Source organism: Somniosus microcephalus, chromosome 7, assembly GCF_052327205.1.
Source record: "Somniosus microcephalus isolate GS21.2 chromosome 7, FLI_Smic_1.0, whole genome shotgun sequence".
Taxonomy (NCBI): domain Eukaryota; kingdom Metazoa; phylum Chordata; class Chondrichthyes; order Squaliformes; family Somniosidae; genus Somniosus; species Somniosus microcephalus.
In genome coordinates this window covers 131443951-131467584 of record NC_140993.1, presented here as the reverse complement: position 1 = coordinate 131467584, position 23634 = coordinate 131443951, and the positions used below count along the sequence as shown (strand labels likewise).

Here is a 23634-nt window from a genome sequence, read left to right as displayed (position 1 = left end):
CCGCTCCCTCCACTGTAGATCCTGGAGGGTGAAGTCGACTGCCAGTACAGCCCCCATTAATGCAACGAAGTGTAACACTTTGATATGTTGTGAGAATAAATGTAATTAATTTTTAGTAGCCACAACACTCCGGAGACTAAACAACCTTTAAATGACTGATTTCAACTGTTGCACAATGTCAAACTAACAAGGAAGCAGTGAACCAGCACTAACCTGAGAGCTGCAACTCATTACTCATGATCCCTTTAAGTAGCGCCCCTGGAGCCGGCTACCAACTGCTTCACGCTTCCTCTCCTTGTTGCTGTCGGGGCGAGGCGCTAAGGCAGGGGCGACAATCAATTTCGCTGATCGGGTGCCCAGTGAATGTTGCACGCTCACTGACGTCATGATCTGTCTGGTGCTGAAGTCCCCGGGGCTACAGTGCTGCTCATTTGGCGTGCATCGCTGGATTCGCCTTGCCACGGCACTACTGCCCCGTTAGCGCCCCCGCCAGATGCTAACTCGATGTACTAAGGTACAGAATTTCTCCCCCATATTTTTGTGGAACCAGAAGGAGCAATCCTAAAACAAATACCACAGGACGTAGCTGGCCCAGGCTCACCCACTTGGCTTCACCTTCCCTGATCCCAGGACCTACCATGCGTGCTGGCTTGGTGTTGGAGTCGGACCGAATTTATCAAGCCTTTTATGAAAACGAACTTTAGTCACCCAAAGCTCACTGGTTCCATTAAAAGGAGGACCAATACCAAATTTGGCTCGGGCCTCAGGCCGGCATACAGAACAGTTGCTTTTACAAGTTGGCGCCCGGTGTGGCTGAGGTTCGAATTTCTCAATCTACACGTCAATAGTGAAGAGAACTTACATTTTGTATTGCTCTGTGTAAATCTACTGTGTACTGAGCATTTCCACCATTTCCGGTTTTATGTAATACTTACTACTGACAGCTTTCCTTATTTTTGGTGTTTCCTGAATGCGATCTGAAAGGCTCAGCAAACTTATACTTTTCTGAAGATTCTTCTTTTTCACTGCATTAGACATGAGATTCAACGTTAATTAGTTACTTGAAACAATTATTAATGTATATAGCTAATAATGATTAAAATATCCTTTTCATTCTGTATGAAGGCTAATTAACCTGATGACCAGCTTTTTATCTATGTATGTGTGTGCTTATACATTAGGGCCCCAAAAACCTGTGGGCCTTTGGTCAGTAAGTGCTGCAAATGGCCATCAGGAAACTCCGCTCCTGATCCCGCTGCACTTTCTTGGGTCAGGAAGAGGTTCCCTCATTAAAATATCAATGCCAGACACCTGTGCTACTGCGGTACATCTCAGGCACCTGCCAGTTGGTGAGAGAGGAGAAGGGTGGCGAGAATTCTGGCACAGGCTTCTACATAGATTCTGCCCCATTGGCTCCCTAAATGAGCTGGAAAAAACATGAACTTTTTAAATCGTTAATTTTTCCAGGCCAGGACACAGTTGCACTTGCAGTGGCCAGGAGCCTGGTAGCACTTATTTCAAGGACAAAAGTCCCTTCCACGGCCACGACCCCTCTCACACAGGTAACCATGTTTGGAATGGAGGAGGCTCTGTGGAAATTGGCAAAGAAGGCCGGGACACAGATGTGCCACATCCTAGCTTAATTTTGGCCCTTCTGCTGCAATCCTGCCAGAAGGGCCTCAGATTTGCAGCTCCCAGTTCTTATTAACATTAGATTATAGATATTATTAATGAACAGAGAAAGTCCATATTCTCATCGTTTCCACTTCATTTGCATTCAATGCTACTTGTGCTTTTATAAAGCAGGCATGTTTGCTTGCTAGGATCAGCTTGTCAAGGAGAAAGTAGTGTTTAGAGGGACCAGACAAGCAAAAGTACATTTGCTTGATAAATCCTTGTATTTGCTTCAACTGATTTATTTAGTTTTTTGCTTTTCACTTATGCTTTCATCTTCCTCCTTTACCGAAACTGCTATAGGCCTTCAATTTTTTTGACTCTAATCCACTGTCAAGGTAGCACAGGTTTCCTATGAGAATTTCCCTGTTTCTCAGAAGAAGATAAGGGAGAACGCAGGGAAGGCAGACTAATTCGACAACATAGGAGGAGGATGAGACCCTCCCATCAGCACCCACCAAAGTGTAAATACCTTGGTATTCCTATCTACAAATGGGCCAGGAGCTTTGTTTGAGGAGGCTGCCCTTCAGCTGGGGAGTCCTGGATCAGTTGTGCCACCTCCTCGAACCAGACGTCGAGCTCACCTCCAATGTTTAGACCACACTGCGTGATCGTCAAAGTCATCACAACCCTGAATTTCTAAGCCACAGGATCATTCCAGGCTGAAACATGGGACATTACGAACATCAGCCAATCCACAGTGCACGCACACATCCAACCAACAGGTTACTGGTGCCTCATTTGCAAAGGCAAGTCAATTCAGAAATTCTGGAATGTCCCATTGGCAGCAGCATGAGAGAGCTATTCAGTTCTACTAATGGGTTGGCTTTCCCACAATACAGGGTGTGATAGATGGCAGGCATTTGGCCATTCATGTCCCTTATACTGCAACTTTTTGCCCTACAAAGAGACCTGGTTGTAGGGAATGCATTGGAGGAAGACGAACCAGGTCCACAGGAGTCACACTCAGACCAGCATCAGCAGGAAAAGGAGGCCAACTGCCTTTTCTTGAAGGCTGCAAGAGCTGTACATAACCAGATTAATAGGGAAGTCTTCGCCAGCAACTAGCATTCTCCCATTGCCAAAAGAGTGCTCCGAACATATACTGACTTCCTTTCAGCTATGTCCAACCAGAACAGATGCTGCCTGATCTGCTGAGTGTTTCCAGCATTTTCTGTTTTCATTTCAGAACACTATGTTGCTCACTCCACAGATCAGACAGCTCAGTTTCATGCTATTACATCCGAAAGAGTTCAAAAACTAGAAAGGGACATTCATATCAACCACACCAACTTCATATGCAACATAATGGCCCAAAATTTCCGATCCCTACGGGTGTGTACAAGCTGTGCACACACCCGTAGGGACCTCACAAGTGCCGGTTTCAGGCAAGCGAAGAGCATGCGCTGAAAACCGGCACTTCGGATCTGTCATAAATCCTCTTGACAGATCGGATGCTTGCCCTGGAGAAGGGCCTCTGCGGGTGGAGAGTTCCACCTTTTGCAGAACCTCCGCCCGCTGAAATCCTTTAAAAACCTGATGCCTGGTAAAAGCAAGCGTAAGGCCTGCTTTTACCAGCATAAGAGTTTAAAAAAAAGTTTAAAGAAAAATTTCACTCATTTATAATTTAAAAATACTTTAAAAAAGGTAAGTTTATTTTTAGCCCCGTAAATTTTTTTCCCCAAAATTAAATTTTTGTTTAAAATATTTAATTTAATGTGATTTTAACTAATTAAAAAAATGTGATTAAAAAAAAATAATTTAATGTTTTGATGTGTTTTTAGAGTGCTCCCCATCCATACTTTTGATGGGTCTCAGCTGAGAGACCTGTCAAAAGTATGAAGGGGGATTCCCTTCTTTCATTGGTTCCCCATGGCCCACGTGATCCCAGGGATGCTTGCGAACCGCATACGCCCCTGAGATACCTGGGCCCTGCGCATTTCGTAGTGGAGAGGCCCAGGAGCAGAATTGTCTGGACCTCCGGAGCCCTCAGGTAAGGGCGTAGATTTTTTCCAGATCGGAGGCCTCCGATCAGAAAATACGGGCCAATGTTTATTTCAACCCCGCTCCTGTCATTACAGTCCATTCTGTTTCCTGTCACTATGCTTCCCCTTAGTGCCACTGCATGATGTCCTGAGTCCTACTCTAGTGGATCCTTCTAGATGCTACCTAAAGGTGAGGTGACTGGCTGCAAACTATGACAATAAGAATCTTGGCATTGAGGAGGCCATCATCTCATGGTATTTGAGTCCAGCTGCTTCTACCACCTGTCTCAGACTCATTGCAAGATTTTGCAAAGTATAAAATGGGCAGGAATCAGGCAGAAATAAAAACAGGCACAGATTAGGCAAAATGGACATCAAAATTGGCTCTGATGTTTCTAATTTAGTTATAGTTCATCATACATTAATAAGTAGGCTTGATTACTAGTTATTATTAATCTCTAATATTCTGGGGATGGTTTGTGTATAGGAATGATAAAATTTATAAAGATGGTGGGTACTTTAGGATGAGAATGAAGTAACTTGTGGGATTCTATCAGAGAACACCAATTTTCCCAGAATTTTATCAAATTTCTTTCTGCAGTGCTATACTGATTATCAAACAAAATAAAGATATCTATTCTATTACTGAACAACATTCAACACTAGTTTGAATGAATGGGTTAGATTTTCCTCTGCTATCCCACTCCAAATCAGGTAGTGGTAAAAATAGCTAGAAAATGGGCCAATGAGGCCTACCAATGCTTCCCTGCCAAGACCTGGATTTGTTACCCTTTACACATACATAAGAACAATAATAAATAGGAGCAGGAATAGGCCACTTGGCCCCTCGAGCCTGCTCCGCCATTCAATAAGATCATGGCTGATCTTGGGCTCAAAGCCACTTCCCTGGCCGCTCCCCATAACCCTTCTCTTCCTTATCTTTCAAAAATCTGTCTATCTCCACCTTAAATGTATTTAATGACCCAGCCTCCACAGCTATCTGGGGCAGAGAATTCCACAGATTTACGACCCTCAGAAGAAATTCCTCCTCATCTCAGTTCTAAAAGGGCGACCCTTTATTCTAAAACTGTGCCCCTGAGTTCTAGATTTCCCCACGAGGGGAAACATCCTCTCTGCATCTACCTTGTCATGCCCCCTTAGTATCTTATATGTTTCAATAAGATCACCTCTCATACTTCTAAATTCCAAAGAGTATAGGCCCAGCCGGCTCAACCTTTCCTCATAAGTCAACCCCCTCATCCCTGAAATTAACTTAGTGAATCGTCTCTGGACTGCCTCCAATGCAAGTATAGCCTTCCTTAAATAAGGAGACCAAAACTGTACTCAATACTCAAGGTGTGGTCTCACCAAAACCCTGTACAGTTGTAGCAGGACTTCCCTGTTTTTATACTCCAACCCCCTTGAAATAAAGGCCAACATTCCATTTGCCTTTTTGATTACTTGCTGTACCTGCATGCTAACTTTTTGTGTTTCATGCACAAGGACCCCCAGGTCCCTCTGTACTGCAGCATTTTGTAATCTCTCTCCATTTAAATAATAATTTTCTTTTTTCTTTTTCCTGCCAAAGTGTATAACCTCGCATTTTCCCACATTTTACTCCATCTGCCAAATGTTTGCCCACTCACTTAGCCTGTCTATATCCCTATGCAGATTATTTGGGGGGGATTTTAACTCAGGTGCTGGATGGTGTTGTGTTATCCGAATTTCGTGTTTCCCACACAAATCTAAATGGATGTGGGAGATTGACGCAATTTTAACTGAATTGGCCAATTGATTTCCAACATGTGGGAAGCCTTTGCAAATGGGTTTTTCACGACTGAAAGTCCCCTCCAATGACGTCATTATTGCTGCAGCATTTAAGGTCCACAGCAAGCCTTGCTTCTTCTGCAGACTGCCAAGCTTCTTGACTGTGCAGTGTGAGGGAGCTGCAGCAAATATGACAAGCGGGAGGGCCAGATCAGCTCCTCGCTTTGACGAGGTGGCACTGCAGGCATTAGTGGATGGGGCTAGGTCCAACAGGGAGTTGCTGTTCCCTTCATCAGGGAGGAAGAGGCCTCCCACTCAGACCAAGGCAGTGTGGATGCAGGTGGCTGAGGAGGTCAACTCCTTGGGAGTCACCCGCAGAACCTGGATACAGTGCAGGAAAGATTTCATGACCTTCAGCGCATTGGAAAAGTCAGTATGAATTTCCCATCACCCTCAATCTGATCCCCATTGCCTTTCCTCACCAGCACTCAGATTTAGCAATCTCTTCCTCCCATTCCCACTTGACACTCACATCCATGCACGCTTACCCATTCCCTTTCTCTCTATGGTCACATTCATCTAACTATTCAACTATGCAGCCCTCACACTCCCTATCACTGTGATGCTATGAAAACAACTGACAACACACAGGGAGGGCCCTTGGTCTTGCCACCCCGCTCCATCTTTGTCTCCTTCTAAGTATGCTATGGAATCTCTACACTCACTCCTTCATTCTCACTCAACCACAACTTGTCTCCCTCATTGCAGGAAAAGAGAGCTCACAATAAGCGAGAAAGAGCGAGGAGAGGAGGAGGGCCACCCTCAGTAGCCCAGCTCACCCCCTGGGAGGAGGCGGTCCTGGAGATTGTAGGAGTGGAGGACGATGCGCATGTGGGGGACGGACAGATGGGTGCATCACAGCAAGCTGGTGACAGAATAGTTTTCTATGTCTCTCATTGACATTGCATGAGTCGCTGATAATGATTCTGAAGCTCTAACAGCTGGACTTATGATCATCTGCAATATGCAATGTGCATGTAACCTTTGCATCACATCTCTGACTCCTTTACTCCCCCACAGGACCATCGCAAGCACCCGTCCCCACTAGCCAGGAGGAAGAGCCGGAGCCTCCAGACTCCTCAGAGGAATCTGCAACCTCTGAGGGTGCAACGTCAGCAGAATTCAGCGCATCCAGCACCAGCGCAGCCACTCGCACCTCGGTGGGACCTTCGGGACATAGAGTAGTGTTGTCACCTGATGTATCACAGCTCAAAAGTGAGCATCAGCAAATTGTGGAGACAGGACAGCAGTGGAGAGTCCTCGTCGGAGGGCGCAGGACTCTGCCAGCTCGGCTCAGCAGCATGTTGACCCTGTGCCTCTGGGTCCATCCATAAGATCAGAGGTGATGGAACTCCAGGCACAGATGCAGGAGTCTCTGGCAGGTTTTGTCTCTAGGTTCGCTGTGAGTGTGGAGCGAATGGAGGAGTCCATAGCGAACATGAGCAGAGCCCTTGTGGAGTAATTGGCGCATGAATGCATCACCACGGAAAGGATGGCTACCTCCATGGAAAGGGTTACTACCTCCGTGGTAAGGCTGGCTACCATAAAGGAGAGGATGGCTATGGTAGAGGAGAGGATGGCTACGGCCATGGAGGAGCTGAGTCGCCAGGGTATGGAAAACATGGTCATTGTTCAGAATAGAATGACATCTCTTGAGGAGCGATGGGCATCTATTGAACAGAGAAACCAGACCTTCATGGAAGTCCTTCTGAGTTGGACTGCCATTGCAGATACGGGCCCCCCTGGTGTGCAGCAAGGTGCTCTCCAGCCACTTCCAGGCGCTGGCCCCTTCTGGCCTGTGCAGCCTCAGGTGGGTGAGCAGCAGCCTGGCCCTCCTGCTGCTGCTGCTGTTGCTGCTGTTGTTCCTGGTTCTGCTGCTGCCGCAGCTGGTGCTCAAGCTCCTCTAATGCCCAGATGGGAAGGAAATAAATGGCTCCCATGCTTCTCGTATATGCCTCTGTTGAGGATGTGCTGAGTGAAGGTGGCGAGAGGGGTTTCCCAGGAGGCCACACTGGAGATGGGTGTGAGGCTCCAACCTTCCAGAGGTGTGGTTAAGCCTTCTAAAAGTTGCCCCAGACCTGAGACCACTAAGTCCTGCCACCTGCAAATGATGGCTGATCAAATCTCCTCTTTAATGGTTGACCTGCAGTTGATAGTCAGAAATCCAACAGTGCTCCCACCAGGTTTCACATTTGTGTTTCCCACCAGGAGTGTTTTACGTGGGAAAAGGGTTAAATTTGCAAGGGCCTGTTAAAATAGGATTATAGAGGCCATTTAGTGGTTATTAAGGGCCTTAAAGACCAGTTCCGCCTGTTGGATGCGGGACGGAGTCAGGACCATCAGACACGCCTGAGTTAAAATTGCTCGGAGTCTGGAACCAGGTCGGGGGGGGTCCCGCCCCCGCCCGCCAGTTTTTGCGATTTTAACCCCCACATGCCTCCAAGCCCGACTCCACGGCTCAATGAAAATCGAGCCCTTTGAGTCCTCTGCACAACTTGCTTTCCCACCCATCTTTGTATCATCCGCAAACTTGGCTACATTACATTCAGTCCCTTCATCCAAGTTATTAATGTAGATTGTAAATAGTTGCGGCCCCAGCACCAATCCCTGTGGCACCCCACTAGTTACCGTTTGCCAACTGGAAAATGACCCATTTATCCCGACTCTCTGCTTTCTGTTAGTTAGCCAATTCTCTATCCATTCTAATATATTTCCCCCAATTCCGTGAGCTCTTATCTTATGCAGTAACCTTTTATGTGGCACCTTATCGAATGCCTTCTGGAAATCCAAATACACTACATCTACTGGTTCACCTTTGTCCACCCTGCTCGTTACATCCTCAAAGAAATCCAGCAAATTTGTTAAACATGATTTCCCTTTCCTAAAAGCATGCTGACTCTGCTTGACTGTATTATTATTTTCCAAATGCCCTGCTACTGCTTCCTTAATGAAGGACTCCAGCATTTTCCCAATGACAGATGTTAGGCTAACTGGTCTATAGTTTCCTGCTTTCTGTCTCCCTCCTTTCTTAAATAGCGATGTTACATTTGTGGTTTTCCAATCCGCTGGGACTTCTCCAGAGTCCAGGGAATTTTGGTATATTGCAACCAATGCATCCACTATCTCTGCAGCCACTTCTTTTAAGACCCTGGGATGCAGGCCATCTGGTCCAGGGGACTTGTCATCTTTTAGTCCCATTATTTTACCAAGTTCTATTTCCCTAGTGATAGTGATTGTCTTTAGTTCCCCCTTCCCTGTGGCCCCTTGATTATACATTTTTGAGATGTTGTTAGTGTCTTCTGCCATGAAGACAGATACAAAATATTTGTCAAGAGTCTGCCATTTCCCCGTTCTCCATCATTAATTCCCCAGTCTCATCCTCTAAGGGTCCAACGTTTACTTTAGCTACCCTCTTCCTTTTTATATACCTGTAGAAGCTCTTACTATCTGTTTTAATGTTTCTTGCCAGTTTTCTCTCATAATTCATCTTCTCTCTGTTTATTTTTTTTTAGTCATCCTTTGCAGGTTTTTAAAGATTTCCCAATCCTCTGGTCTCCCACCAATCTTGGCAACATTGTATGCTTTCATTTTCAATTTGATACCATCCTTTACTTCCTTAGTTACACACGGATGGTGCTCCCTTCTCTTAAAATCTTTCTTTCTCACTGGAATATATTTTTGCTGAGAGTTATGAAATTTTGTGAAAGAATAAGCTATATTTCAGAAAGTACACCATCATATCAACAGAATTCTGCTTTTATTAATACATGATATACTGGGTTTAAAAATCTAAAGTCTCAACGGCACAAGCTGTGCAAACAGGCTTCTGAGATGGGATGGTTTGATAACACAAAAGTTGTAAACACCACAAGCTTTTCAAATGGGAATTGGTTAAAAATAGTAAAACAATGGCCCTATTGAAATAGCAGTTTGGCGCTTCCAGAAGGTCTGGAGTTTGGGAGAAACACAATGGAATGACCATTGTGTTAAAGACTAACACTTCGAACAGGAAGACAGAATATTAAAAAACCATGGCCTAGAAATTCAGCTGTTTGCGCCAGCCGCTAGCGCCTTAGGAGGAGAAGTGGGGTGCTAAGCGGCTAGCGCCCGGGTGCAGCGCGATCTGCGCCTCTCACGAACTTCAGTTAAGATTTAGCGGCAGCGCAAAACCCTTGTGTGCGCTCAGTTGCGCGCGCAGATCCTGACGTCATTTTATGGTGCAACGCCCTTTGTGCACCCCAAACCGGAAATTCAGTGGCGCCGGCCTATTGTGCGCCTGGCGCCCCTAGCGACTGGTAGAGGGGAACGGTTCCCAGTCGCTGCGGGGCGCGCTAATTAAAGGGCACTCCTCCTGCAGTATAAATGGCAGCCATTTTGCACCACTCCTTCTTTGTGAGAGACGGATCTTTGGAGAGAGACAAAGGTAGAGAGCGTTCTGGTTTGGCTCAACACTCGCACAGGTACTTGTGGCTTCAGGCCACAGCTTTGCACTTGTCTTTAACTTCAGAGTCATAGCATTGATTGGAAACATATAATGGGGGCTGCAATGGGTGGAAACGTTGGGCTTCTCCACTGCATTCAAAGGGCTCAGAGACGACGTGAGAGAGGGCCAGTCATGGCCAGACGGAGAAGGGGCAACAGGCGTCGGCAAAGGAGGCCTTACCCACCCAGGGTATACCGCCAGCAGTTCTCATATCTGAACATGTCTGAGGAGCAGTGTGTTCGGAGGCTGCGATTCAGAAGGGCGGTGGTCACTGAGATCTGCCACCTGCTTTGCGGAGATCTGCAGCCACAGCTGAGGAGCAGGACGTCTCTGTCGGTGGCAGTGAAGGTGACGGTGGCTCTCAACTTCTATGCCACCGGCTCCTTCCAATCCGCTACTGGGGACATTTCCAACATCTCCCAGTTTGCGGTACATTGCTGCATCCGCCAGGTGACCAATGCCCTTTTCAGAAGGAGACGTCAGTTCATCTCCTTCCCCATGACCGTTTGCAAGCAGCAACAGCATGCAATGGGCTTTGCAGCATTAGCGGGCTTCCCCATGGTGCAGGGCGCCATTGACTGCACGCATGTGGCTTTGCGGGCACCTCTAGAGAATGCCGAGGATTACCGCAACCGGAAGGGCTACCATTCGCTCAACGTGCAGTTAGTGTGTGACCACAGGCAGCTCATCCTAGCTGTCAATGCCCGCTTTCCAGGCAGCAGCCACGATGCCTTCATCCTGCGCCAGACTTCTGTGGCAGACATGTTCGTTGCCCAGCCTCACCCACGAGGATGGCTTATTGGGGACAAAGGCTATCCTTTGTGCACCTGGCTGATGACCCCGCTCCGTGCGTCCAGCACCCCTGCTGAAGAGGGATACAATGACAGCCATCAAGCAACCAGGAACATCATTGAGCAAACAATCGGCGTGCTGAAGCAACGGTTCCGCTGTCTGGATCGTTCCGGAGGAGCCCTACAGTACTCACCTGAGCGAGTCTCCCATTTCGTTGTCGTGTGCTGCATGCTGCACAACCTGGCTATCCGCAGGACTCAGCCACTGCCAGCAGACACTGGAGGACCACCAGAGGAGGAGGAGGAGGAGGAGGACCAGCACAGGAGGGAGGCTGTGGTGTATGTAACCTGTTCCACCTTAAGAGAACTTAAGCCTGTTCCACCTTAAGAGATGTACTACTTTCTCTGGCTGCTGTATACGTAATACCGGTGGTGACCACCGGTATATAAGTACTGTGTAGTGATATTGTATTTAGTATAGTCCTGACCTCCAACTAGTAAAGACCTGTTGAACTTTATTCTTGTAGTCTGTGTCAGTAATTAATCTTAATACAACTGGAACACACAGACTTAACAGAGGCAGAAAGTGCAAGGGCCGCCCGCCGGCGGCTTATTGCAAGTCGGTTCTAGGCCCCCTCTCACGGAATGGCTTGTGCCAATGGCAGAAGATGAATGTAGCCGCTCCACAAGCCCTCAGCCGAGCAGGGCAACCGGGACTTCCAAAAGAAAGCATGGACAGTGCGATTTAAGAATTTTTTTTACTATGATACCTCTGTGCCCTTCCCACATGAGAAACTAATGGAGAGAAACCCCCCCCAAAAACACAAATACACCAGTCTCGGCCTTTACAAGTAAAACAAATAGACCAGTCTTGACCTTTAAATATGAAACAAATACACCAGTCTCGGCCTTTAAATATGAAACAAATACACCAGTCTCGGCCTTTAAATATGAAACAAATACACCAGTCTCGGCCTTTACAAGTAAAACAAATACACCAGTCTCGGCCTTTAAATATGAAACAAATACACCAGTCTCGGCCTTTAAATATGAAACAAATACACCAGTCTCGGCTTTTATATATGAAACAAATACACCAGTCTCGGCTTTTATAAGTAAAACAAAACATTTGGCCACACCTTCTACTTTTTCCCCTGCGAGGGTGATCCGTTTCGCTTCCGTGACTGGCCCCTACCCGCCCTGCAGCTCCTCCTCAATGGGACCCCAGTGGCTGCAGCAAGGCTGGGGGAAGGCTGCTGAGGGTCAGATGGTGAGACGGCAGATGCCCTTGGGGGTCGGCCTGGACCAGCTCTGGGCCTGGAGGGGCCGGCTGCTGACTGCTCCAACTCTGCTTGGGCGGCAGCAGTCTGTCCAACAGCTGGTGGCAGCTGCAATGGAGGAGTGACAGTGTTGGCTGCAGGAATGCTGCCAACCTGACAGATCACAGGCACTCCCTGGTCGGCTGATACATTGGCACGTGCACGGGCCAGCACTGCAGCATGCGCAGCAATCTGCTGAGGCACAGACTGCTGGGCCGCTGCGGCACAGTGAGTGCCCCGGCGATGCCTGGCCGATCCAGCGAGTGTGGCAGCAGTTAGTGCCCGTGGGCCCTGGTCTGTGTCTGCATGACAGCAGCCAGTGAATGCACGGCACGACTGAGCACTTGGCTAGAAGCCGCCTGTGAAGCAGCGAAGTCCTGCTGACTCCTAGCCTGTGCTGCCGCGATGTCCTGCAGACTCCTGGCCTGTGCTGCACTGAATTGTTGCAGACTCCTGGCCTGTGCTGCACTGAATTGTTGCAGACTCCTGGCCTGTGCTGCCCCGAATTCCTGCACACTCCTTGCCAGTGACTCTATGGAGTCAGGCATCCTTGCCACTGCAGCCATGAGCTCAGTGTGCCTGCGCTCAGCCTGGGCGCCCATTTCCGCTAGGAGCCGCACCTCCTCTGCGCTCACCGTAGCAGGACTGGAGGCCGCACTCACCCTCCAGGGAGAAGGCCGCCGAGCTTCCCCACCCCTCCCGCGTTGCTGCAGCCCGCTGGTCCCCGGAGCTTCACTATCCTCCGACCCTTCCCCCTGCTCCCCTCCAGGGAAGACGTGTCACCATCATGGCCATGGGCTGCCTCGGCTGAGGGTGTCCCTGATGGGCTGGCTTCCTCTTCCTCCTCCTCTATGTCTGACTCGGACATAGTGCCAGCTTGAGGGGCCACCTCCTCACCTGGCGAGTCACCATCTGAAAGCAGGGAGGCACAAGAGTTGCTTTAGAGTGAGGACAGGGCGGCAGCGAGGGAGGCATGAGTGCTGCTGTGCACTGCATTGGTTCGATTGTGGCAAAGGATGCTGGTGTGAGGCGCAAGTGGAAAGGGAGAGGTCAAAAAGGTGATGACCTTACCATTGGTGCCCAGAACAGGGTCAGCATCTCCAGTGGCGACGGGGCCACTCAGCCGGCCTGCCATGATCCACTCCACTCGCTGCTCGAGGTCGCTCAGCTGTTTCAGGTCAGGACGGCCTCCCCTGGTCTGTCGCTGCTGTCTTCTGTTATGTGACAGCTTGGCCTGCAAGAGAAAGGACCGCCTCTAAGTACAGTGTCAAGCCCTGATCTTGCTCGTACTGCCTCCCATGTTCGATTAGCCCTGACAGTGTCAAGCCCTGATCTTGCCCGCACTGCCTCCCATGTTCGATTAGCCCTGACAGTGTCAAGCCCTGATCTTGCCCGCACTGCCTCCCATGTTTGATTAGCCCTGACAGTGTCAAGCCCTGATCTTGCCCGCACTGCCTCCCATGGTCGAATAGCCCTGACAGTGTCTAAAGTCCAGATTGCGCAAGTGCTTTTCATGACAGTCCCATAGCTGCTGGATGAGGGCTGGCCATTAGGGCTTTCAGACCTGTTTGGCCATAAAGTGAGGTGCACATGCAGGGATGAGGAGGATACTGGAAAGGGTACTCACCCTGACAACCCGAGCGAGGTCGTTGAATTTTTTCCGGCACTGGGTTGGTGTCCTGCCAACCACGCTGTTGGACGTGACCCGGTTTGCCACATCCCTCCATGCTTTCCGATATTCGGCGGGCAGCGGCCTCCTGCCACCCTCAGGGAAGAGGATATGGCGCCTGCGGTCCACTGCGCCAACCAGCAGCCTCAGGTCACCCTCGCCGAAGCACTGCGCTCTCTCCCTGGCCTTCTCCATTCTCCTGGGCGTGGAGCTGTTCCAGAAGCAGTGTTCAGGCCTTGCCTTAGGGCTGCAGTGTGCAGGGCGTGGCAGCCAAGCAATTCCACCCTCCCCCTTTAAGTGCTGACCGGCGCCTGACTGTCTGCCCTCAATGAGCAACTCGCCGCACCTGCGCTGCGCCCGCCTTCGGTGTTTGCGCCCCGGATCGCCGGCTTAGCGCCTAATGATAGTCGTGCATCGCCTGCTTTAGCGCAGCAGCAACCTCTTGGGGCGATGCAACTGAATATCGGCGAAGGTGGCGCTAAGTTGCGCCGGGCGCAGAAGTTAGCGAACGCCATGCTGTAGCGCCCCAAATGTGGCTATACTGAATTTCTAGGCCCATGTGTCTTTGTAAAAGTAACATCAAATGAAACAGGAACCATGATATAATATAACCAACTAAGATGGCTAGGAAAACAAACACCCTAGTTGAAGTGTCTTTAAGTTACATGTTGTAAATATGATACCAACAGAATACTTTGAAGAAATGACTTCAACAGAGGCACCAAGCAATCACATGGTGTTTGTATTGAACTTGGAGCACCATGGAGGCAGGAGTCTGTGGTTGTAACCAGTTAAGGTGGTTTTAGAATTGAATGGAAGTTCTTCGATAAGAATGGCATCAAATAAATACGACTGTCATATTGTGTTTTATGATAAGTTTTTGAAACACGTAAACAACAGACAGAAGTCTGCAAACTAACAGTTGAATTGGCAGTAAGTATAGAGGAAAGTCAACAGGAAGATGACTAAAGATAATTAGCTTACATCAGCAGAAAACTTCAAAGGATAAACCACTAAAAAAAAGGTATAAAAATAGAGCCTTTCAGATAGACAGTCAGAAGTTGCTGGAAAGGGGCAAAGCAAATCTCTCACTCTTCAGAGGCATGCTCTATAAGTTTTTAACTCTGAGTCTTGGGGCTCAAGGTACTTTTAATTTGATTTTGGTGTATATTCTGGATTAGAATTAAGAACAAGAAATGTAAAAATGTACGAAGTTAAGATTTGAGAATAAGAATCTCTGAGGATAAGAAATGTAAGCTATTTGTTTTTGAACTGTTAAAGTTGCGACTGACTCACAAGCTGTTAACTGTATGTCGGCTCTTAAATAAATCTATATATTTTTAGAATTGTCTCAGAGTATTTCTGTATCAAACTCGCAAACTCAATTTATGTACACTCTTTTGTAAAGGGTTGCAGAATTCTTGGGGGGGGGGGGCTTTCCGGACCCTCATAATATCCGGAAGGTTACAGTCTAGTTAAACTTATTAAAAGTGCTATCCAGAGGACGGTAACATCTTCACATCGTTCCTTTCCTTTAGGGAGAGATAGCCTGAACCTTTAGACCCATTTAAGCGTCTTATGGAATTCGGCTATCTTTAACTTTAGTTGAAGGTGAACGTCTGGGGAATACGCCTGATCTGGGGTAGCCCGAAAAGGGCTAGGACTAGTAATTATCCCTTCAACATCTCCTTAAATGTCTGCCACTGCATTTCAACTGTCTTACCCTTTAATTTATTTTTCCAGTCCACTTTAGCCAGTTCTGCCCTCATGCCATTGTAATTGCCCTTGTTTAAGATCAGTACACTGGTTTGAGATACAACTTTCTCACCCTCCAACTGAATTTGAAATTCAACCATGCTATGATCACTCTTTCCGAGAGGATCCTTTACTATGAGTTATTAATTCTGTCTCATTACACAGTACCAGATCCAAGATAGCCTGCTCCCTGGTTGGTTCCATTACATACTGTTCTAGGAAACCATCCTGGATGCACTCTATGAACTCCTCAAGACTACCATGGCCAATTTGATTTGTCCAATCAATATGGAGATTAAAATCACCCATGATTATTACTGTTCCTTTTTTACAGGCCTCCATTATTTGTTGATTTATACTCTGTCCAACAGTATTGCTACTGTTTGGGGGCCTGTAGACTACGCCCACCAGAGACTTTTTCCCTTTATTATTTTTTATCTCCACCCAAACCGATTCTACATCTTGATCTTCTGATCCAATATCCCTTCTCACCACTGCACTGATCCCGTCCTTTACCAACAAAGCCACCCCACTGCCCTTTCCTTTCTGTCTGTCCTTCGGAATCGTCAGATACCCTGGAATATTCAGTTCCCAGCCCTGATCACCTTGCAACCACGTCTCTGTAATTGCGATCAGTTCATACCCATTTGTATCTATTTGTGCCGTCAACTCATCTATCTTGTTACGAATGCTGCGTGCATTCAGATATAGAGCTTTTAACTTTGTCTTTTTGCCATTTCTCCTTGTTTTGGCCACATTTTCTGTTGCATTCTTATTTTAAAACATTCTGTCCCTTCCTGTCACACACTGGTTATTATTTCCCCCATCTCTATCCTGCTCTATTGTTTTCTCATTTCTCATTGACTTTTTAAATTCCTGCTCACCTGGATCCTCTCTCCCACTATTTAATTTAAAGCCCTCTCTACAGCCCTAATTATTCGATTCACCAGGACTCTAGCCCCAGCATGGTTCAAGTGAAGCCCGTCCAAATGGAACAGCTCCCTCTTATCCCAGTACTGGTGCCAGTGCCCCACAAATCAAAACCCATTTCTCCCACACCAGTCTTTGAGACACTCGTTCATTTCTCTGATCTTATTTACCCTATGCAAATTCACTCGTGGCTCAGGTAGTAATCCAGAGATTATTACCTTTGTGGTTCTGCTTTTTAATTTAGCCCCTAGCTGCTCATACTCTCTCAGCATAACCTCTTTCTTTGTCCTACCTATGTCATTGGTGCCTACGTGGACCATGACAACTGGATCCTCCCCCTCCCACTCCAAGTTCCTCTTCAGCCCAGAGGAGATGTCCTTAACCCTGGCACTGGGCAGGCAACACAGCCTTCGGGACTCACGCTCTCGGCTGCAGAGAACAGTATCTATCCCCCTAACTATACTGTCCCCTATCACTACAACATTTCTTTTTACTCCCCCCACTTGAATGGCTCCCTGTACCACGGTGCTGTGGTCAGTTTGCTCATCCTCCCTGCAGTCCTTGCCCTCGTCCACACAGGGAGCAAGAGTCTCGTACCTGTTTGGCAAGACCAAGGGCTGAGGCTCCTCCATCACTACCTCCTCGATCCCAATACCTGCCTCGCTTGTAGTCACACCCATCTGTCCCTGACCATGGGCCAAATTGGAAGTAATTACTCTAGTGGGTGTGACTGCTTCCTGGAACTTAGCGTCCAGGTAACGCTCCCCCTCCCTAATGCGTCGCAGTGTCCGAAGCTCGGACTCCAGCTCATCAACTCTGAGCTGAATTTCCTTGAGCAGCCAATATTTGCTGCAGATGTGGTTGCCTTGGACCTTAGTGGTGTCCACCAGCTCCCACATGCAACAACACATTGCCTGGTCTCCCATCTTAATTAATTAATTAATAACTTGCTAGACAACTGCTGGCCACTTCATCCTTGTCTGCCTCATGTAAATGCCACCAGGGAAGCATGGCCCAGTGGCTCCCTTCCCTCCCGCCCACCCTTCTTATCACTTCCCCCCAGGGCTGCCTAGTGGAAGATGGCGGTAGGCTTAGGGAAGTGGCAGGAATGACCCCAAGATCTTCTGCTGGATGTTAAGGGTGTAGTAGAGACCTCCTCTCACTCTATTTTGGCCCTAAAGCCTTTTTGGTCTTGGTCTCAGGCCAAAACCTAAAAAACATTTTTGCCTTCTCCTCTTTAGGACTGTTCTGCCAGTTTAAATGCCTAGTTGTCTCTTCTGCTGCTGCAGTATCAGTCCCACCGCGGTGCCACTGGGATTTTGCTGAATGGCATGGCATGCTCCATCTTAGTAGCCAGGATCCTGCCTGCAGTCCGCGCTGTATGGCAAATATCCCGTGACTCACGTTGTTGCGAAGAATAGTAAAAGGCCAGAGGATTGGGAAACTTTTAAAAACCAGCAAAGGATGACTAAAAAAATGATAAAGAGAGAGAAGATAACTTATGAGAGTAAGCTAGCAAGAAATATATAAACAGACAGTAAGAGCTTTTACAGGTATATAAAAAGGAAGAGAGTAGCTAAAATAAACGCTGGTCCCCTAGAGGATGAGTCTGGGCAATTAATAATGGGAAACAGGGAAATGGCGGAGACTTTGAACACATATTTTGTATTGGTCTTCATGGTAGAAAACACTAAAAGCATCACAATAATGGATAGTCAAGGGGCTATTGGGGTGGTGGGGGGGGGGAACTTAAAATAATCACTATCACTAGAGAGAAAGTACTAGGCAAACTAATGGGACTAAAGGTAGACAAATCCCCTGGACATGATGGCCTGCATCCTAGGGTCTTAAAAGAGGTGGCTGCAGAGATAGTAGATGCATTGGTTGTAATCTACCAAAATTCCCTGGATTCAGGAGAGGTCCCAGCGGACTGGAAAACTGCAAATGTAACGCCCCTATTTAAGAAAGGAGGGAGACAGAAAGAAGTCAACTATCGACCAGTTAGCCTAACATCTGTCATTGGGAAAATGCTCGAATTCATTATTAAGGACGTAATAGCAGGACATTTAGAAAATCATAATATAGTCAAGCAGAGTCAGCATGGTTTTATGAAAGGGAAATCATGTTTGACAAATTTGCTGGAGGATGTAATGAGCAAGGTGGGTAAAGGTGAACCAGTGGATGTGGTGTATTTGGATTTCCAGAAGGCATTCGATAAGGTGCCACATAAAAAGTTACTACACAAGACAAGAGCTCATGGGGTTGGGGGTAATATATTAGCATGGATAGAGGATTGGCTAACTAACAGAAAACAGAGAGTCGGGATAAATGGGTCATTTTCAGGTTGGCAAACTGTAACTAGTGGGGTTCCGCAGGGATCAGTGCTTCAACTATTTACAATCTATATTAATGACTTGGATGAAGGGACTGAGTGTAATGTAGCCAGATTTGCTGATGATACAAAGATAGGTGGGAAAGCAAATTGTGTGGAGGACGCAAAGAAACGCCAAAGGGATATAGATAGGCTAAGTGAGTGGGCAAAAATCTGGCAGATGGAGTTTAATGTGGGTAAATGTGAGGTTATCCACTTTGGTAGGAAAAATAGAAAAGCAAATTATTATTTAAATGGGGAGAGATTACAAAATGCTGAGGTGCAGAGGGATCTGGGGGTCCTTGTACATGAATCACAAAAAGTTAGCATGCAGGTACAGCAAGTAATTAGGAAGGCAAATGGAGTGTTGCCCTTTATTACAAAGGGAAAGTAGTATAAAAGTAGGGAATCCCTGTTACAACTGCACAGGGCATTGGTGAGACCACACCTGAAGTACTGCATACAGTTTTGGTCTCCTTATTTAAGGAAGGATATACTTGCATTGGAGACAAGTAGAAGGTTCACGAGGTTGATTCCGGAGATGAAGGGGTTGTCTTATGAAGAAAGGTTGAGCAGGTTCGGCCTATACACATTGGAGTTTAGAAGAATGAGAGGGGATCTTATTGAATCATATAAGATACTGAAGGGGCTTGACAGGGTAGATGCAGAGAGGATGTTTCCCCTCGTGGGGGAATCTAGAACTAAGGGGCATAATTTCAGAATAACGGGGCACCCTTTTAAATCAGAAATGAGGAGGAATTTCTTCTCTCAGAGGGTCGTGAATCTTTGGAATTCTTTTCCCCAGAGAGCGGTGGAGGCTGGGTCATTGAATATATTTAAGGTGGAGATAGACAGATTTTTTGACAAGAGAGTCAAGGGTTATGGGGAGCGGGCAGGGAAGTGGAGTTGAGGCCAAGAGCAGATCAGCCATGATCTTATTGAATGGCGGAGCAGGCTCGAGGGGCCAAATGACCTATTCCTGCTCCTACGTCTTATGTTCTTATGTTGGGTTTGCAAATGGTCGGCTGAGGTCCCACTCTATTGTTACACTGCCAAGAACAGGAAAATCCAGCCCAATATGTCTTGTTGTGTGAAAGAAAGATTATGGGGCCAGTTTTATTCCTATGAGTAAAACTTGAACAAGAGGTGGGCTTGCTGTGATGAACAGGTGAATTTGGCAGTTTCCTCGATCGCACACCTTAACATAATTTGGGCTGACTACAAGCAGGACAGCTTGCCTATTTGGGGATGGGAAATCAGGTCTTAAAAACCTGCAGCATCTGAAACAGTCAATGCAGTTTTATCTGGCAACAGCAGGAAGGAGGCATGAAACATGTCTGCTGGCAGTTGTGGGGCAGGACACCTAGGTTTTGGACACAGTCATAGATATTTTGGTGGAGGAAATTGGGGAAAAGAGGGACATTCTCTTCTCCTTGGATGGTTGGTATGTCTCACTGCAAGATGGGGAATGGTCTTGGCAGGAGATTGCATAGCATGCCATTGCCAGCAGCATGTACCCCAGCACCTGAAATTCAATGACCTCACCAGGTGTGCTAACCGCCACCACATTCCCGAGCATCTCACTGGACTATTTACTATAATATAATCTACAGGCAGAGTTTGGTTGTATGCTGTGGTTTTTTTATTCGTTCATAGGATGTGGCTGTTACTGCCCATCCCGAAATGCCCTTCAGAAGATGGTGGTCAGCTGCCTTCTTGAACCACAAAGAGCAGTTAAGAGTCAACCACATTGCTGTGGGTCTGGAGTCACATATAGGCCAGACCAGGTAAGGACGGCAGATTTTCTTCCATAAAGGACATTGGTGAACCAGATGGGTTTTTACGACAATCCGAAAGTTTCATGGTCACCATTACTGATACTAGCTTTTTATTCCAGATTTATTTAATTAACTGAATTTAAATTCCCCAGCTGCCGTGTTGGGATTTGAACTCACGTCTCCAGATCATTAGTCCAAGCCTCTGGATTGATTACTAGTCCAGTAACATAACCACTATGCTACCGTACCCAATGTTACTATTGTTAAACTGATGGATTGTCATAAAAAGATCAGATGCATTAATAGATCAGAGTAGTGCTGCAGTACGAAGTGACAAAGGTATCCAAAATTATTACAGCCTCCTGCACTTTACACAACTTCGCCATGCAAAGGGGCCTACAGAAGACATGTGACATAAATCAATCGCAGAAAGTGACCCCAAGCAACAGCCAGAAGATATGTTTGCCTAAATAAGCCACTACTTAGTTGGAGTAATAATAGTCTCTAATGACACTTTCAACTAACTACAGGATTCAATTAGCACACAACAGTTCTTTTCCCATGCGTCCAAAATCCAATCTGAATTAAGTGCTGATGACGGTGCCTCAGCCTTACATCAGGGCCTCGGAGTACAATAGCATTTCTCACCAGCTAAGTTAATTTGCTATATAGCAAAACAGCTGTCAGCAGATGGAATAGTATCAGTGATTCGACTTTTTATGGTCCCTAATAGTTTTGGTGCAGGTGTCGCCCAGTGCTTCCCTAGTGCATAGGGTGCGTTGCTGCCATTTCTCTCTCTTTTTTTTGCAGCACAGAGAGAGCAACAGGCTTTTCAGAGACATTTCACATCAAATCCTTCTTCTTTTCCCTTCTACACTCCCAGCACATAATGCACTGTGCACCAGGATCAGCAGCTAAAATGTTAATGAGCTGATGAAATCAGCTGGCGATGCACACGGCAACCAAGCAGAAGTGCTCCTGTTGCCACTGCGGTGGAACCACATCATTAGCCCCTTCATCTAGTGGGCTTCCCCAGAAAGAAGGAAATAAATATTATTTTTGGAAATATTATCATATGATTGCTATTTGTATTTATATCTATTAGTTACTTACTGTTGATAGCCTGCGGGTAGAACATGACATTGCTTTCTCCAGTGTGTGCGAATGGGTTTGCATGTCCATCTAAGAGAAGTCCGAGATACATTCCTGGGCTTTTCACAGATTCCAGGCTTACAGTTGCATTTTCTAAATTTCTTTGCACCTTAAAGTGACAGTAGACATCTCCTGTGCCCTTTGCAGAAAAAAAACTCAATAAACTACAGGTCCTTAATTAATTTCTGCACTTTTTGCTTTGTTAGTGTTGGAATCAATTTTTCATGTATTTTAATTTCAAAGAACAGACTGCCTTTCTTTTCATTTAATTAACCGGCAGGTCTGCTGCCTGCCCTATGTCGGCACGAAATGGAAACGCCTTAATATATTTAATAATCCATTTTCTAGACACTTTGTAAACTAGTTCTGCCAAAACAAATTGTACAATTACACATAAAAACAAAGGCAATAATTATTCCTTGAACAAAAAATTCACAGATATAAGTGGCAATAATTCAAGTGCATAAAACAAAGACGTTTAAATGAATTCATCATACATTAGGGGTGAAATTTGTTTTGGGTGGTAGTGCAAAAAGGGTGATAGCGAATCAGCAGCCTGATTTACTCCATCTGATTTTCAAAAGAAATTTGGGCTGTGTAAAACAGGCTGACGTTTCGCTATTGCCCAGTTTGCATTACCGCCCACGATGACTTTGTCAATGTGGAGTGACCCAGTTTGTCTGTAACACTACCAGTTTGAAGATATATTGGGGGAGAAATTCAGTTGGTTGCGTCACCCGTTAGCGCCTTAAGAGGGCGCTAAGTGGGTCGCAAGCCAACTCGCACCCGGCGCGGCACTGCCCACGCCTCCCGTTAAATTCCGCGGGACATTAGTGGTGGCGCTAACCGTTAGCACTGCGCCGCTGCCGATAACGTAATCGGTGTGCACAGCACCCCGCTGATGCCCCGGCCGCGATATTTGGCAGCGCCCCCTGATATACCGCCGGACGCTATGTCCGACCGGTTCAGGGGGGCCTACCTGCGGCCGGGGAGGCGCAAATTAAAGGCGAGGTGCGGGGCGGCCATTTTTGTTGTTGGCCGCCTGCCAGCACGTGCCTGCGCTCCCGTCCCCGGCCTCCTGAACCCCCCGCAGAGTGCCGGCTGCGTTCCAAGAGCCCGGCACTTCTCTTCGGTGCCGGGCTCTTTTGCCGGCACTCCCGATCCTCGGGGGCCCAGCCGGGCCCCAGATCGCGCTGCACAAGGCCCCTCCGCTTTAAGAAGGGGAGGAAGGCCTGCAATACCGCAGCGCGATGTGCCGCAGCGTGTGGCGCTGCGGCACGATGCGCCACGATATTCACTCGCAGCGCCCCAAGAGGGATGCGGAGCACCGCGCTTCCCTTTGGGGCGCAACAACTCCATTTCCGGTGGGCGGCCGTGAATGTTTCCAGGGCGTTACTTTTAGCGCCCTGGCTAGGCTGGCGCCCCAAACGGGGCTATACTCAATTTCTCCCCCATTATATGATATACTAGTAGCAAATTAGTTAATCCAACATCTAGTACCTTCATTAAATAGGGCAGAAGTGAATTTAATACAAATGAGTTAAGTACCCCATAAATCTACCGACCAATGCAATACATTCCTGGTGTAAGTCCCTGGGAGTGTTATGGAGGGTCTATGAACTAGGCTGGGTCCTAGAAACACCAGAGCCCGGTCTGCGCTCATTGGCATAGAAATCCCTGTGCCGGGAAGGGTAGGCCAGAGGCACAACCGATATAATGCTTGTTTCAGGTGCGTGCCCTTTTCTGCCTTAACTAATATGGTGGGCGATGCACTTCCACCATGGAACGTGTGTGTGCAATCCACCTGTCATATTGGATGCTTTGCTGCCCATTTTATGCCTGTAAAATGGGTACGGCATCAACCTATCTCTAGGCCATTAATTCTGGGTGGTCTATTTGG

At 47.3% G+C, this 23634-nt stretch overlaps 1 protein-coding gene across 3 annotated transcripts in view; it reads right to left on the bottom strand.

The window, feature by feature from the left end:
• Positions 1–737: 737 nt before the first annotated feature.
• Positions 738–23634, bottom strand: part of LOC147114887 (oxygen-regulated protein 1) — a 265992-nt gene continuing 243095 nt past the window's right edge. The window contains exons 14-15 of one of the 3 annotated variants that reach the window (XM_085992956.1): positions 21696–21873; positions 738–1025 (exon numbers count right to left, since the gene is read on the bottom strand). In XM_085992956.1, coding sequence (XP_085849082.1) covers positions 886–1025; positions 21696–21873 — 318 coding nt within the window. In that variant the 3' untranslated portion in view covers positions 738–885. Of the gene's footprint in view, positions 1026–21695; positions 21874–23634 lie in introns of those variants that run through there. The other 2 variants (XM_085992954.1, XM_085992955.1) reach the window with 2 other exon arrangements.